The sequence below is a fragment of the Carlito syrichta genome, unplaced genomic scaffold (assembly GCF_000164805.1).
Source record: "Carlito syrichta isolate Samal-C Ts95f unplaced genomic scaffold, Tarsius_syrichta-2.0.1 Scaffold303264, whole genome shotgun sequence".
Lineage (NCBI taxonomy): Eukaryota > Metazoa > Chordata > Mammalia > Primates > Tarsiidae > Carlito > Carlito syrichta.
Window position 1 is genome coordinate 74,022 of NW_007247360.1, and position 13,864 is coordinate 87,885.

The following is a 13,864-nucleotide window of genomic DNA, read 5'->3' on the forward strand; positions in this document are numbered from 1 at the left end:
TTTTATAAAGATAATAATTTTATGACACTTGATTACAAGAGCTTTGCTAATGAAGCTTTCACATAGAAGAGTCTTCCTTCAAGGTATAGATAAGAAAGGGTTACATCTAGCACCAACAGAAGCAGTAGTGAGGTCTGTTCATGTCATAATAATGCCATGTGTAAATAAAAGCTCTAGTGTGCCATAAAACATTGTGTATCATCTATCACTTATGTAGGAAATCTTCCCATCTCAGTTCTTTTCTCTTGTCCATGCTTTCAGTTGATGTTTTTCTTTGTTTTGTTTTGTTTTTTGTAGGAACCAATTTTTGTCTAGTCCTCTGAAATGCTACTTTCTACCCTCTAGTTCTGAACACCATGGGCAGATAATTGTAATCACTTGAGAGCAGGACTTGAGGAAAGATCTGTCTCACAATAGTTTCTCATTGTCAAAGCATAACCTTTATTTCCAGGATAAACTAAGAGGACCATATTCATTTCAGCTCTTTGCTTATGCATTTTCTGAGGCCTTTACATGCACTTATAGTGAGTAGCTATAAAATTCATGTTAATTATGAGATATAACCCCACATTGTAACAGATTCTCCATATTAGTTGTTTTAGGTGCTTTAACCCAGAAATGACCCCTTACATAGCTGTCCCGTAATCAGAGGTGGTAATATTTCTGTAACTAATAGCTTACACCCTTGGTTTTCCTGAACATTGGAAACTCCCTAACCACAAGTTCTGCATTTATTTGTATATGTCTGCACATTTTGCTTTCTAGTTTTAATGATTTTTGTGTTTGTGCTTTATGCCATGTAACCTAATGTAACCTAATGTACCTTATGTCTGTACCCTAATGTACCTAATGTACCTTATGTTTGTACCCCATGCCATGTAGCCTATTCAGCAGTTTTTGCCTTTATAAACTCTCTCCTTGCTTCATTCGGGCCTGAGAGTTTTTGGAGGCATGAGCCCCCTCTCAGTCACCAGCTTTTAATAAACGAGTCATAATTTGACCCTCTGCATGTTGACAACTTCTTCCTCATACTCTGTATACGGCATTTGGAGGCCCCAGTGAGAAGATCGTCAACCTTGGGAGGAGGCCTTGCTCCAGTTCTCCCTGGCTCAGCAAGATGCTACAGGGGAGGCACCCCCTGGTCATTCCCGGATCCCATAGCCTCTCAACTGGCTTGGAGGGAGAAGAAACAACTGCTGTTTTCCTCCTACCTCAAAACAACCTGAATCGTTTGCAATCTCCAAGGAGGTGTCTGTTTTGTATCTGGTATAAGTATTACTCTATTGAAGAGGACACAGTCTGATGAGGCCACTCCTTAGGCTCTACTCGTTGACCCTAGATATTTGTAGACCAGAGTCTCTGTTGAGTATCTGAATTCTGTTTAATCAGTTTAGTCTGTTTGGGTACCCGCTTTGATTTCTGATTGCTTATGACAGTTTTAAATTCTTATCATCCTTAGCCCTCTCCTTTCCTTTGCATTTTTGCTATGTTCTTTGCTACAGGGCTTGATTCTGTTACATTTTTAACTTGGTCATCAGGTCAGGAACTTCTTTTGCCTCCTGTGAATTTAGCAACATGGGACAGGGGGCTTCAAAGTCACCCAAATCCTTGAGTCCTTTTTATTGTATGATAAGGAACTTTTCTGTTGGATTTGCAGATGATTATGGAGTGTGTCTTTCAAAAGGTAAACTCTGGACCCACTGCAAAATTGACTGGACTTTGTTTAATGTTGGAAAGCCTTCTACAGGGTCTCTAGATGCAGAAGTCACCCAAGTTGTCTGGAGGATTGTCACTGGGGAGAGAGTGCCATGCACCTAGATAAGTTTCCCTTTATAGACAAATGGATAAGCCTGGTCAGATACCCCTCTCCTTGGCTTAAGACATGTACCTTGGGAGAGGGGGCAGGGTAGGGGACCCCTAGTTGGATCATGGTTATTAAGTCTCTTGGTAGACCAGGCAATGACAATCCTCCATGGCCAAAACCCCTAAATCCTAAGAAGGCGGCTCCAGCTCCCCCTTTATACCCTGTTCTTCCTCCATCCATGGAGGACTCTCTTGAGGAGTTGGTCACCATTTCCTGTAACCCACTACCATATGGTCCTTAATCTTCTCCTACTGTCACCTCTTCCTTCCCTACTCCTGAGAAAGCTGAGGGGAACCAACGAGTACCCCCTGTTGCCATCACTTCTTCTACTTCTCTGGTACTTGGATCTCCACCTTTGGCAACCCGTCTCCAGTGTTGGACCAATCCAGTACCACTTTTACCTCTTCAAGAGGTTCTGTCAGATCAAGCTGCACAGCTTTCTTGGTTTAATCCTTTATTCACCTCAGATTTGTACAATTTGAAAACATCAATATCCAATTTCAGATAAGCCACAGGCTCTGATTTCCTTAATGAAGTCAGTTATGTGGACCCATCGCCCTACTTGTGATGATTGTCAACAACTTCTCCTGACTCTGAGGAGTGAGACAAATAAAGGCTGAGTCTAAAAAATCTTTCTTGGCTTCAGCTGCTAGTATGGAAGAGGAAAACTAAGAAATGCTAAATGAGGCTCCCCTGTGTCCTGTCCCAACTGGGACCCCAACAATTTAGCAGGGTTCCAGGACTTGGAGACTTATCACTGGACTCTATGAGCTGGCTTGAAGGGGGCAGCCCAGAAACCTATTAATCTTTCTAAAACTACCAAGATCATGCAGGGTCCCGAGAAGTCACTGGGGGCATTCCTTGAGCGTCTTCAGGAGACGTTCCATACTTATATTCCATTTGACTCCTTGGCACCTGAAAATGCTTGGTCCATCAATTTGGCTTTTGTAACTCAGGAGGCTCCTGACATCCAGAGAAAGTTACAGAAACTTGAAGGTTTTGCAGGTATGAATATTTCTCAGCTACTTGAGGGAGTCCAAAAGGTTTTCAATAACCAGGATGTTGAAAAACAAAAACAGGCAGATTAGAAATTAGATATAGCAACAAAGCATCAGACCAAGATATTAGTTGCTGCCATCCAGGCCTCCCAATCTGGATCAAAGCTGGCATGGAAGCAAAGGGAGAAACTAAGAAGGGGCAAGAGGAACCAGGATGCATCCAGCTGGTCAAAACTCAATGTGCATATTGCAAGGAACTAGGTCATTGGGTAAAGGATTATCCTCATCATCCAAAGACAGAGAATCCTAAGTCAGTGCTGGTCCTGCCATCTACTGGGGAAATGGAAAGTGATTTGGACTGAGGAGGCCAGAGCTCTTTCTCCTTATGCCCCCAAGAGCCCATGGTAAACACTGCTGTCGGGGCCACCCAGTTCAACTCTTAGTGTAGAAACTGGGGTGGAGCTATCAGTCCTAAAGTTACCATTAGGACCTATGTCCAGCAAACAAATTTCTGTTCAAGGAGCAATGAGAGCAATTACAAATTGCAGGTTCACCTCCAACAGAACAGTTGATTTAGGTAAAAAAATGTGTTACCCACTCATTTCAGATAGCACCTGTTGCCCATACCCTCTCATGGGTCGAGACTTGCTCCAGAAACTAAGAGCAACTATTGTGTTTTCACCAAATGAAATTAAATGTATATTCCTACTGACACTGCCTATCAAATGTTATTAACTGTTCCACTGTCCAAAGAATACTTGCTAACCTCTTCTACGTCTCCCATTGAGAATGTCTCATCAAGTTTACTTCTACAGTTACAGCAAGAATTTCCTTCAGTCTGGGTGGAGACCAACCCACTAGGACTGGCACAGCATCACCCTCCAGTCATGGTGAGTCTGTTGGCATATGCCACACCTGTTCACATTTGCAATACCCTATGAGTTTGCAGGCTCGAAAGGGAATTGTTCCCCATATCCAAAAACTTTTTGCTGCCAGTATTCTGACTCCTTGTCAATCTGTTTAGAATACTCCATTCCTGCCAGTTAAAAAGCCAGGAACATCTAATTTCTGGCCAGTTCATGACTTGAGAGAGGTCAACAAGCAGGTTGAAACAATTCATGCTACTGCTCCCAACCCATGCACATTACTCAGCCTGCTTCCTCCACAACACCAGGTGTATACTGTACTACATTTAAAGGATGCTTTATTTTCCATTCCTTTGTCTCCTGTAAGTCAATCCATTTTTGCCTTTGAATGGAAACACCTTGACTCAGGAAAAACTAGTCAACTAACTTGGACTCGGTTGTCACGGGTATTCAAGAACTCCCCAACCCTTTTCAGGGAAGCCTTACAACAAGATTTGTCCAGATTTCATGTTTCTTAGCCTGAATGTACCCTACTCCAGTATGTAGACAATCTCCTGCTTGCAGCTGCAGACTTGGGCACTTGTTTAAACCGTACTAAGGCTCTGTTACAGCTCCTCCAAGACATGGGCTAACACGTGTCAGTGAAAAAGGCACAGCTCTGCTCAACCGAAGTTTCCTATTCGGGCTATCGGCTAAAAGAAGGTAAGCAAGCCCTGACATTGGCCTGGAAAGAAGCCATTCCTCCGATTCTTACATCAACAACGAAGATACAGGTATGGGAGTTTCTGGGGGTGGCAGGATATTGCCAGTTATGGATCCTAGGATTTGCTGAAGTTGCCAGGAACCAGCCCCTGGAATGGACTGCTACTGAGGAACAAGAATTCCAGCAGGCCCTGGCCTTAGCTCTCCCAGATGTTACCCAGGCCCTGGCCTTAGCTCTCCCAGATGTTACCAAGTCTTTCCACCTGCTCATTCACAAGCAGTGAGGAATTACAAAAGGTGTTCTTACCCAGAATCTAGGAACCTGGAGGCAGCCAGTGGCCTATTTGTCAAAAAGACTGGACTCAGTGGCCTCTGGTTGGCCCTCTTCCTGCAGGCCATTGCTTCTATGGCCATATTAATCAAGGAAACTGATAAACTAACCTCTGGCCAAAATTTGGCTTTGACTATTCCCCATGCTGTTGAAACTCTGCTCTGGGGAGCCTCTGGCTGTTGGGTGTCAAATATCCATATCACCCAATATCAGAGTCTTTTACTAGATCAACCCAGACTAACATTCTCTCCCACTCAATACCTCAACCCAGTCACCCTGCTTCCTGACAATGCCAACACATAACTGTGAAGACATGATGGACATTTCTCAAGCCAGCTGCCCTGATCTTCGAGACCCCCCCTTTAGCTAGGCTGATGATGCTATCCTGTTCAAGGATGACAGCAGTCTGGTAATAGGGGAGGTTTGCAAGGCTGGTGCTGCAGTGACCACAGTTCATGATGTGATTTGGTCACAGTCTCTGCCCAATGGCACATTGGCTCAAAAGGCTGAGTTAATTGCTTTAACTCAAGCCCTATGATGGGGAGCAGGGAAATGGGTAAACATCTTTGCTACACTTCATGTCCATGCCATGATCTACAAGGAACGAGGACTTCTTACTGCAGTGGATAAGACTATAAAAAAAGGAAAAAATCCTAGCTCTTTTAGAGGCTATATGGCTTCCCAAAGAGGTAGCTGTTATTCACTGCAAGGGACACCAGAAATCAGATACTCCAGAGGCAATTGGAAACCACCTGGCAGAGCAGGTGGCTCAGGAGGCAGCAAAACTTCCAGTTGAGACTCTTACTATTCTGTTAACTAAGACTTTTTCAGTCTCTCTTTCACAGCCCACCTTTTCTCAAGAAAAGGAAAGGCAAGAGAACCAGATGGGAGCTCACAAAGATCCCACCAGATGGTGGGTCAAAGACTCTAAAATTATCCTGCCTGAAACTTTTGGATACACTCTGGTAAAACAACTACATTCTGCCACCCATTTGGGTAACACCAAAATGACTGAACTGTTAAATCGTTTTTACCATATCAACGACTTAAGATATATGGCTGAGAAAACAGCTGCAAGATGCCCGGCTTGTATTCAGGTCAATACAAAGCAAGGTCCAAAGCCTACTATCAGTACTAGGGTCCGAGGATTGAGCCCTGGAGAAAAATGGGAGGTGGACTTCACAGAGATAAAGCCTCCCCATGCAGGGTACAACTATCTGCTGATGTTTGTAGACACTTTTTCTGGATGGATAGAAGTTTTTGCCACTAAAATCAAAACCGCCTGTTAGGGTTTACAAGGCTTTTATTAAATGAAATCATTCTTAGGTTTGGGCTTCCCCTCTCTATTGGCTCTGATAATGGTCCAGCCTTCATCTTGTCCATAGTCCAATTGGTCGGCAAAACACTAAACATCAACTGGAAATTACATTGTGCTTACGGACCACAAACCTCTGGACAGGTTGAACGCATGAACCAGACTTTAAAATCTAATTTGACTAAATTAATAATCGAAACCAGTGGAAAATGTGTAAATTGTTTGCCTCTGGTCCTTCTTCTAGCCTGGTGCATCCCCTATAAGGCTGGATTTACTCCATATGAGATTATGTTTGGTAGAGCTCCTCCCTTGTTGCTCTGGTTACGAGAGCCCATTCTTGAAGAAATTACTAACCAATCTCTGTTATGGTATCTCCAGGCCATCCAACAAGTCCAGGCTACTGTCCACTCCAATGTCCGTGCCGTTCTGCCTACCCTATCGTCCACGCCATGCCATTCATTCCAGCCTGGAAACGTGGTCTATGTCAAGAAGTTCCAGAAAGAAGGACTGGCCCCAACCTGAAAAGCACCCTACATTGTCATCCTCACCACCCTGATGACACTCAAGATTCTGACTTGAATTCACTACTTATGGGTCAAGAAAACCAGGTTCGATGACCTTGAAAATGACACATTGCCCTCAGATCTTTGGATTTTACAAAAGGACCCTAACAACCCTCTTAAAATCACCCTCCAAGCTTGCCATCCTATTCCACCCAAAGATGACCAGCCATGCCTGGAATCAGACACTTCAAGCTAAGACTTTTTGTCCTTGATCTGTTGTTATCTCTTAATCTGTTCTCCCTCTTTCATAGTGGCTTACCATATACTCTTCACCTTCTCTTTGATCTCTTTTACATCAAGGAAGGTTTTAGTTGCCCAAAATTGGACCCATGGCTCAGCTTCAGTTCAATTTAAGGTAAACCTTCCTGACCTATTAAACTTAGAAAAAGAATGTCTAGCTGGACAGTTGTCCAGAATAATCAACTTAGCACCTGCACAAAATGCTTACCATACTGAATCTTGTACAGACTGGACAACCCCTTATTATATAAGGAACAAAGGTTTTTTACCTTTGCCCCAGTAACTCTATTGACTAGCAATATAATCAGGCTGGCCACTTCTACTGTCCATACTGGAAATGTGTCACTATTGCAACTTGCAGTGAGGGACCAGATGACACATCTCAAATCACCATTTGGGCAGCAGCTGGCCCAGAACAACCTACATATATAAAGGTTACTGATCTTATCCTCTCCGTTATTCTTGGAATATGGGTAATACCTGGGGAATACAACTCTACATGAATGGCTTTGACTGTGGTGCCTTATTCACTATCCAGTGGTGCACACTCACCTACAAAACTGTGGCCAAGCCAATAGGATCATTGGTCGAGCTAAAAGATCCTATGTTTGGGTACCAACAGCCTCCATTTCAGCCTCTGCCTTCTGCCAACCTAACTGGTACCCTGGGCTCACCTCTGCAATTCCTGAGGTCACCTCGACCATTTTCAAACCTAGCCTGTCTCTCCCTTCCAGTCTTTTTCCCATGTTAACTCACATGCATCATGTGCTTAATGATACCTGGCCACAATTAGCTGCAGATTGTTGGCTCTGCTTAAAATCAAGGCCTCCTTATTATGTAGGCCTAGAGGTCAATACTCCTGTTGTCAGTAACACTGACAAAACTACATGTTCTTCTCCAAAAAGAGTTCATGTTACTGTAGAAGATGTAACTGGAACTGACTCTTGCCTTAAAACCCCAGATTTCAACTTAATGGCTTCTCCATTTATTAATATTTGCAATATGTCTCTTATTGTAACTGTAAATGAATCCATGGCTTATGCAGCCCCTGCCATTACTTGGTTTGCTTGTCCTACCGGTCTTACAACTTGTGATACTACAGAAATGTTAAGCAATAAGTCTATTTTATGTATTACTGTCTATTCACTTCCCCAGATATATGCTTATAGTGGTCCTGAAGGAAACCTCTTATTTAATTCTCCTGGTTTTCCGGCAACTCGTCGGAAATGTGCTGCCCCTTTACTAGTACCGCCCTTGATCAGGTTAAGTATAGCTGGAACAGCTGCACTCAGCACCACTGCTTTAGTCTGCAGAGAATTGGGACTAACTTTGCACAAGACATTAATCCTGACTTAAATTACATGTACTCTGTTATAGACCAATTCCGTGACCAGGTGGACTCTCTAGCAGAGGTTGTCCTCCAAAATCATAGATGCCTGGATTTGTTCTTCCTATCTCAAGGAGGGCTTTGTGTCGCTCTTGGAGAAACTTGCTGTTTTTATGCAAACAAATTGGGAATCATTAAAGATACCCTGGGGAAAGTCCAAGAAAACATAGACAGACGTCAAAAAGACTTGAACAGTAACAACTCCTGGTTCCAATCTATGTTTGATTGGAACCCTTGGCTAACAACTCATCACCAGTCTAGCTGGCCCCATAATCCTCCTCCTCCTAGGTTTGCTTATAGGGCATTATATAATCAATTGGTTTATTCAATTTGTTAAGCAACAAATTACTTCTGTAAAACTCATGTATGTTGGAACTTATGACCCTTTGCCCATAATTCACAAGTCAACAGTTTGACTCATGAACAAGTAAAAGGGGGGAATGAAGTACTTGTAAAACTTATGTTAGTTATAAGTAATCCCATATTGTAACAGATTCTCCATATTAGCTGTTTTAGCTGCTTTAACCCAGAAATGACCCCCTACATAGCTTTCCCATAATCAGAGGTTGTAATCTTTCCATAACTTTATTCAAAGCTGGTGACGAAGAGGGAGCTTATGCCTCCAAAAACTCTTGGCCCCAAATGAAGCAAGGAGAGGGTTTATAAAGGTAAAAACTACTGAATAGACTACATGACATGGGGTACAAACATAAGGTACATAAGCCTATACCCTTGGTTTCCCTGAATAATGGACACTCCCTAACCACAAGTTCTGCATTTATTTGTATATGTCTGCACATTTTGCTTTCTAATTTTAATGATTTTTATGTTTGTGCTTTATGCCATGTAACCTAATGTACCTTATGTTTGTACCCCATGTCATGTAGTCTATTCAGTAGTTTTTACCTTTAAAAACCCTCTCCTTGCTTCATTTGGGGCCAAGAGTTTTTGGAGGCATAAGCTCCCTCTTCGTCACCAGCTTTTAATAAAAGACTCATAATTTGACCCTCTGCATGTTGACGACATCTTCCTTGCATTCTGGACACAACAATAGCACCAAAAAATGGGGAGAATGAAACATTTTAAAAGACGTGGACTCTCTCTTCCAAAACTGACTTTATAATTATAGACAAAATACATGAAGATGAAGGTGCCTTATAAATAAAGTACAAAATGAGTAAGGGAAGGAGAATAAAATGCTGACTGGAGAAGGGAGACTCAGTAAGAGCCAGGGTTGAGTTCCTGGAGATGGGAGATGCCAATTTAAACTTTGAAAGCCAGACTCAAGTCACTCCTGAGCAAGAGCAGTAGAGCAAAAGAGATGAACTTTTCTGTGCAACAACAACATTTTTTTTTTAAAGTTAGAAATGTCTTATTACGATAGGGGGAAAATGGTTATCATGTCTTATAGAAGTCTCTTTGTGTTATCTTTGGGCCACTTTGTTTGAAAATGACTTGTCTTCAACTTTTTCAGGAAGTTTCACTAGTTTTTAAAGATATTTTTCTAATTCAATTCTCTAGCTTTCAACTCCCGTAGGGGTGAGGGCAGTGTTTGGAAATGAGAAAGATAAAAATGCATTCCTCTTAGGAGATCATATAAAAGTGAGAGAATTGGAGTGGAGGTGGGAAGCTATTATGTGCCTTGGTGATCTGTTCTGCGTGTAAGTCTAAAAGCTGATGAGGGGCAGTGTGATTTCAGCAGAACTAAAGGGGAGATACTTTCACTGCCCTCATTGCAAGGAGTTCATTGGCTCCTAAAACATCACTGTTCCTATGATTCCAAAGGTCATAAATAAGGGATATCTAAAGTCTTGTCTAAGCCAGATCCTTGTAGCCCTGTCTATAATAGCAAAATTCTGGAAACAACTTAAGTGTTTTTTTCACAAGAACATTAGATAAAGTAGGGTATGGTAGAATCATATCTTTTGGTAGCATTTAAAAATTTAAATTTAAAGATATTGATAAGTAATTACACTAGAATGTTCCATACCTTGTAGTTATTTTGCTAGCATCTAGGATCTTAGAAACTCAAATGCTAATATTAATTTCTGTTATTTCCCTTCTTTTCAATTTTAGCTACCTATTCCCATGGACAGAGGTCACCTCTAGTTTAATCTGAAGGATGGATTGAGGTGGTTAAAAGAACAAAAGAATGAAGAATGTTATTTCCCCTGACTCTTTCCCTTATTTCTCCCCCTGCCCATATGTCTCTTTCCCTACACATACATTCTATTAATACATATGGGTTATTTTTTTAGGCATAAGATGTACCTTCATTATACATATATTCTTTTCTTTTTGAAAGCAGGATTTAATGAGAGGACAGAAAAGCTCTACAGTGGGAGGAGACCTGAGGGGGTTGCCATATACATATGTTCTCAGAGTGAAATACTATGTAGTCTATTGTAAAAGGATGATATATGTATAGTCAACTTCATCCCCTCAAAAAACAAGACATAAAACAGTGTGATATATCTATATCTATCTATGTTATGAACTTAATGTTTATGTTCCACAAAATTCATATGTTGCAACCCTAATCCACAATGGCATAATTGTGTTTATAGATAGGGGATTTTGGAAGTGATTAAGTTTATGTGAGGGTCCCCATGAAGAGATTAGTGTCTTATAAAAAGAAGAGGAGAGACCAGAGGTCTGCCTCTCTCCAACATATGTGGACACAGCCAGTGGGCAGCCATCTGCAAGTCAGGAAGAGGGCCTTTAGCAGGAATCAAATCTTCCAGCACCTTGATCTTAAACTTCCCAGATGTCCAGATCTGTGAGGAATAAGTGTCTGTTGCTTAAGCCTCCCAGTCTATGGTATTTTGTTACAGCAGCCCAAGTAAACTAAGACTACACACACAAACACACACACACACACACACACACACACACACACACACACTCACTCTCTCTCTCTCTCTCTCTCTCTCTCTCTCTCTCTCTCTCTCTCTCTCTCTCTCGGTAATTCATAGAACATTTTTAGAAAGATAATTAAGAAACTAGGAATACTGGTTGTGTCCCACGTGACAGAGAGATGGTCTACAAGGTCTGAAATAAGAAATGGGAGAAAGACCTACCTTTAGACTAAATAAAATTGATTTATTTGTACTAAAAACCTTCATTTTATTATGCAATATATGTGTAAATATTGCTTTTAATTAAAAAATCAATATTAGATTTTTTTCAAAAGTCTGTATCACAGGTTCTACAAAAACATAAAAATCAACACTTAAAAAGCCCTGACAGTTCACTAATCTTAATGATCCATTTTGGGGTTTTAAAAAATTTTGTAACACAAATTTTAACATTCTCTTAGGTTGCTTCCTACTCCAATGTCACATCCTGCCTGGTGGGGAGGTGGGTATGTCCCAATAAGAATAGATCTTATGTGAGAGTACTGGGTAAGAACATGATTCTAATACTCATTTACTAGACCATATCTTAATGTGATACAAGATAAAATGAGACTTACCAGTAGAACCTGTTTGGTACAACTCCTTCCTGGATAAGCTGCCACCTTCTACCAAATTCAGAAGAGCTGTATAACTGTAAAGAAGAGAAATTACTCAGCCCCATGGTTGTATGGTACATCAAATATACAAACATCAGTTAATTTGATCAAAGGTAACAATAATAATAGTACTTATCGTTTATTGAGTACCTGCCAAATGTCAAGTGAGTGTTCCACACATACCATTTCTATTCCTAATATAAATTCTGCAAGGCAGATATTAATATCTTTAGTTCACAGTTGAGGAAACCAAAGCTTGGAAGGATGAAATGACTTGTTAGAAATTACATGTCAAGTAAGTATTAATTATAGAATGAACTTGAGTTCATACCCCATTCTGCCTGGTGACAAAGTCAGTTGTGCCACTTGACCTAGCACATGTTGAGCATTGTTGAGAATGCAAAGAAGTGCAAAATCTAGACCTGGTTCTAGAACAGCACACAATATAACTAGAAGTTGACTTCAATAATGTGAAATGCATGAGGTAGCCAGCGATAAAGTAATACAGAAGATCCAGGATCAATCAGGAATGCTTTCCAGATGTTGTAGAGAATGAGTCAATCAGGGATGCTCCCTAGATCATGTGGAGAATCCGTTGGGACCTTAATACATGACAGCCTTCAAATAGACAAAAATAGTACTACTCATGAAGGAAGCAGCATGAGCCAAAATGGTGAGACAGACAGGGACACGATATGGATAAATCTGGCTTATCTAAATAAGTCTAACAGATATGTAGACGGCAACATGGAAAAAGTACTAACTGGCAACTTAAGGAGACAATAATTGATTCTGCAGGCATTAAGTAACCATCATTGGTCTTTAGAACAGTAACCAGAGGAACCTAAGGCTATAAAACAGCACTCTAGGTTGACTAAGCTCTTATTATCGCCCAAGTACTTCATATGCATTACCTTACTTAATCCATACGCCTCTCTGTGATATACAAAACAATTATGGCCATTTTACAGATGGTTACACAGCTGATAAGATTTCAAATCCATTTGCTACCTTGCTTCAGTACTTTTCAAGGGTAACTGCATAGAATCATAACTCATGAGTTAGGGACTGATCCTCCTCCACATACTCCATCCCCAAAATGTCTTCTTTTATAAACTGTTTTTGTCATCCTTGCAGCCAACAGATAATCTTTATGTCACCATAGGACCCTCTTCTGCCTCCAAAAGTGTCCTTTGATGGCATCCCAGAAAATTATGTTGCTGTAGGTATTCTTGTTCTCATGGTCATTTATGTATTGATTTGAAAAAAAAGAATATCATTTGTAACATCTTTCTTTTTCTGCTATGTACCTGGTTTGTAACCTATTTAAACCTCAGTCTTCCACCATCACATTTGCTGACTCCCATGGTGAATGGACGGTGAGTCACACTGTACTTGGTACCAGGATTGCCCAGCTTTTTATTTCTTCCCAGCCCCAACACTCAGTGAAAGGTTAAATCTCCCCAAGTGACTCACCAAGGCTGCAGACGCACCAGGCATGACCAAGGAACAACTCAGCTCAAGTGAGTATTTACTGATCCTTGAAAGAACGTGCTACAACATCGTGTCCATTGGATCAAAACACATCCAGAATAAAAAAGGCTGAAATAAAAGGCTACTAAAGCAAGAAGCTCCATTGGTTCCAATTACACAGTATTTTGGCATACAGCCAAAGAGGATCTGTGACTTTTTCTTTCTTTCAAAGTCTTTTTATTTTTTCTTTATCCATCATGCCTGCAGGAGAAAGATTTCTTGGAAACATTGCATAGTTGATATACTGTATGAATGGCAAGGAGAGATAGGGAGATAGCGTCTCTCATAGAGTTAACAGGGAATGTGACAAGTCACATTTTCTTCAGCCAGTATATGCATGTCTTGTTTCTTGTTCCCCAGCATGTCCTGGACACCTTGCGTCTTAACATGAAGGCCTATACAACAACAGCAAGCACTCTGACAGTGAGTCTCCTCATTCTCTTTTTTCTTTTAAACCCAGAGTTCTACTTCCTTCTATGAGTTTAACGGGAATAGAGCTCATACCATGGTGGCATGCCTATGCCTATATAAAAATATGTATTAATATCTAT

General features: G+C 41.1%; 1 protein-coding gene across 1 annotated transcript in view; it reads right to left on the minus strand.

Annotated features, from left to right (window-relative positions):
* The window catches only part of LOC103260604 (VPS10 domain-containing receptor SorCS1), a gene marked incomplete at its 3' end in the record, with an annotated part of 460,792 nt that overhangs the window by 68,761 nt on the left and 378,167 nt on the right, over positions 1-13,864 (minus strand). The window contains exon 5 of the mRNA XM_008058239.1: positions 11,742-11,815. Within this exon, the coding sequence (XP_008056430.1) occupies positions 11,742-11,815 (74 nt within the window). The remainder of the gene's footprint in view (positions 1-11,741; positions 11,816-13,864) is intronic.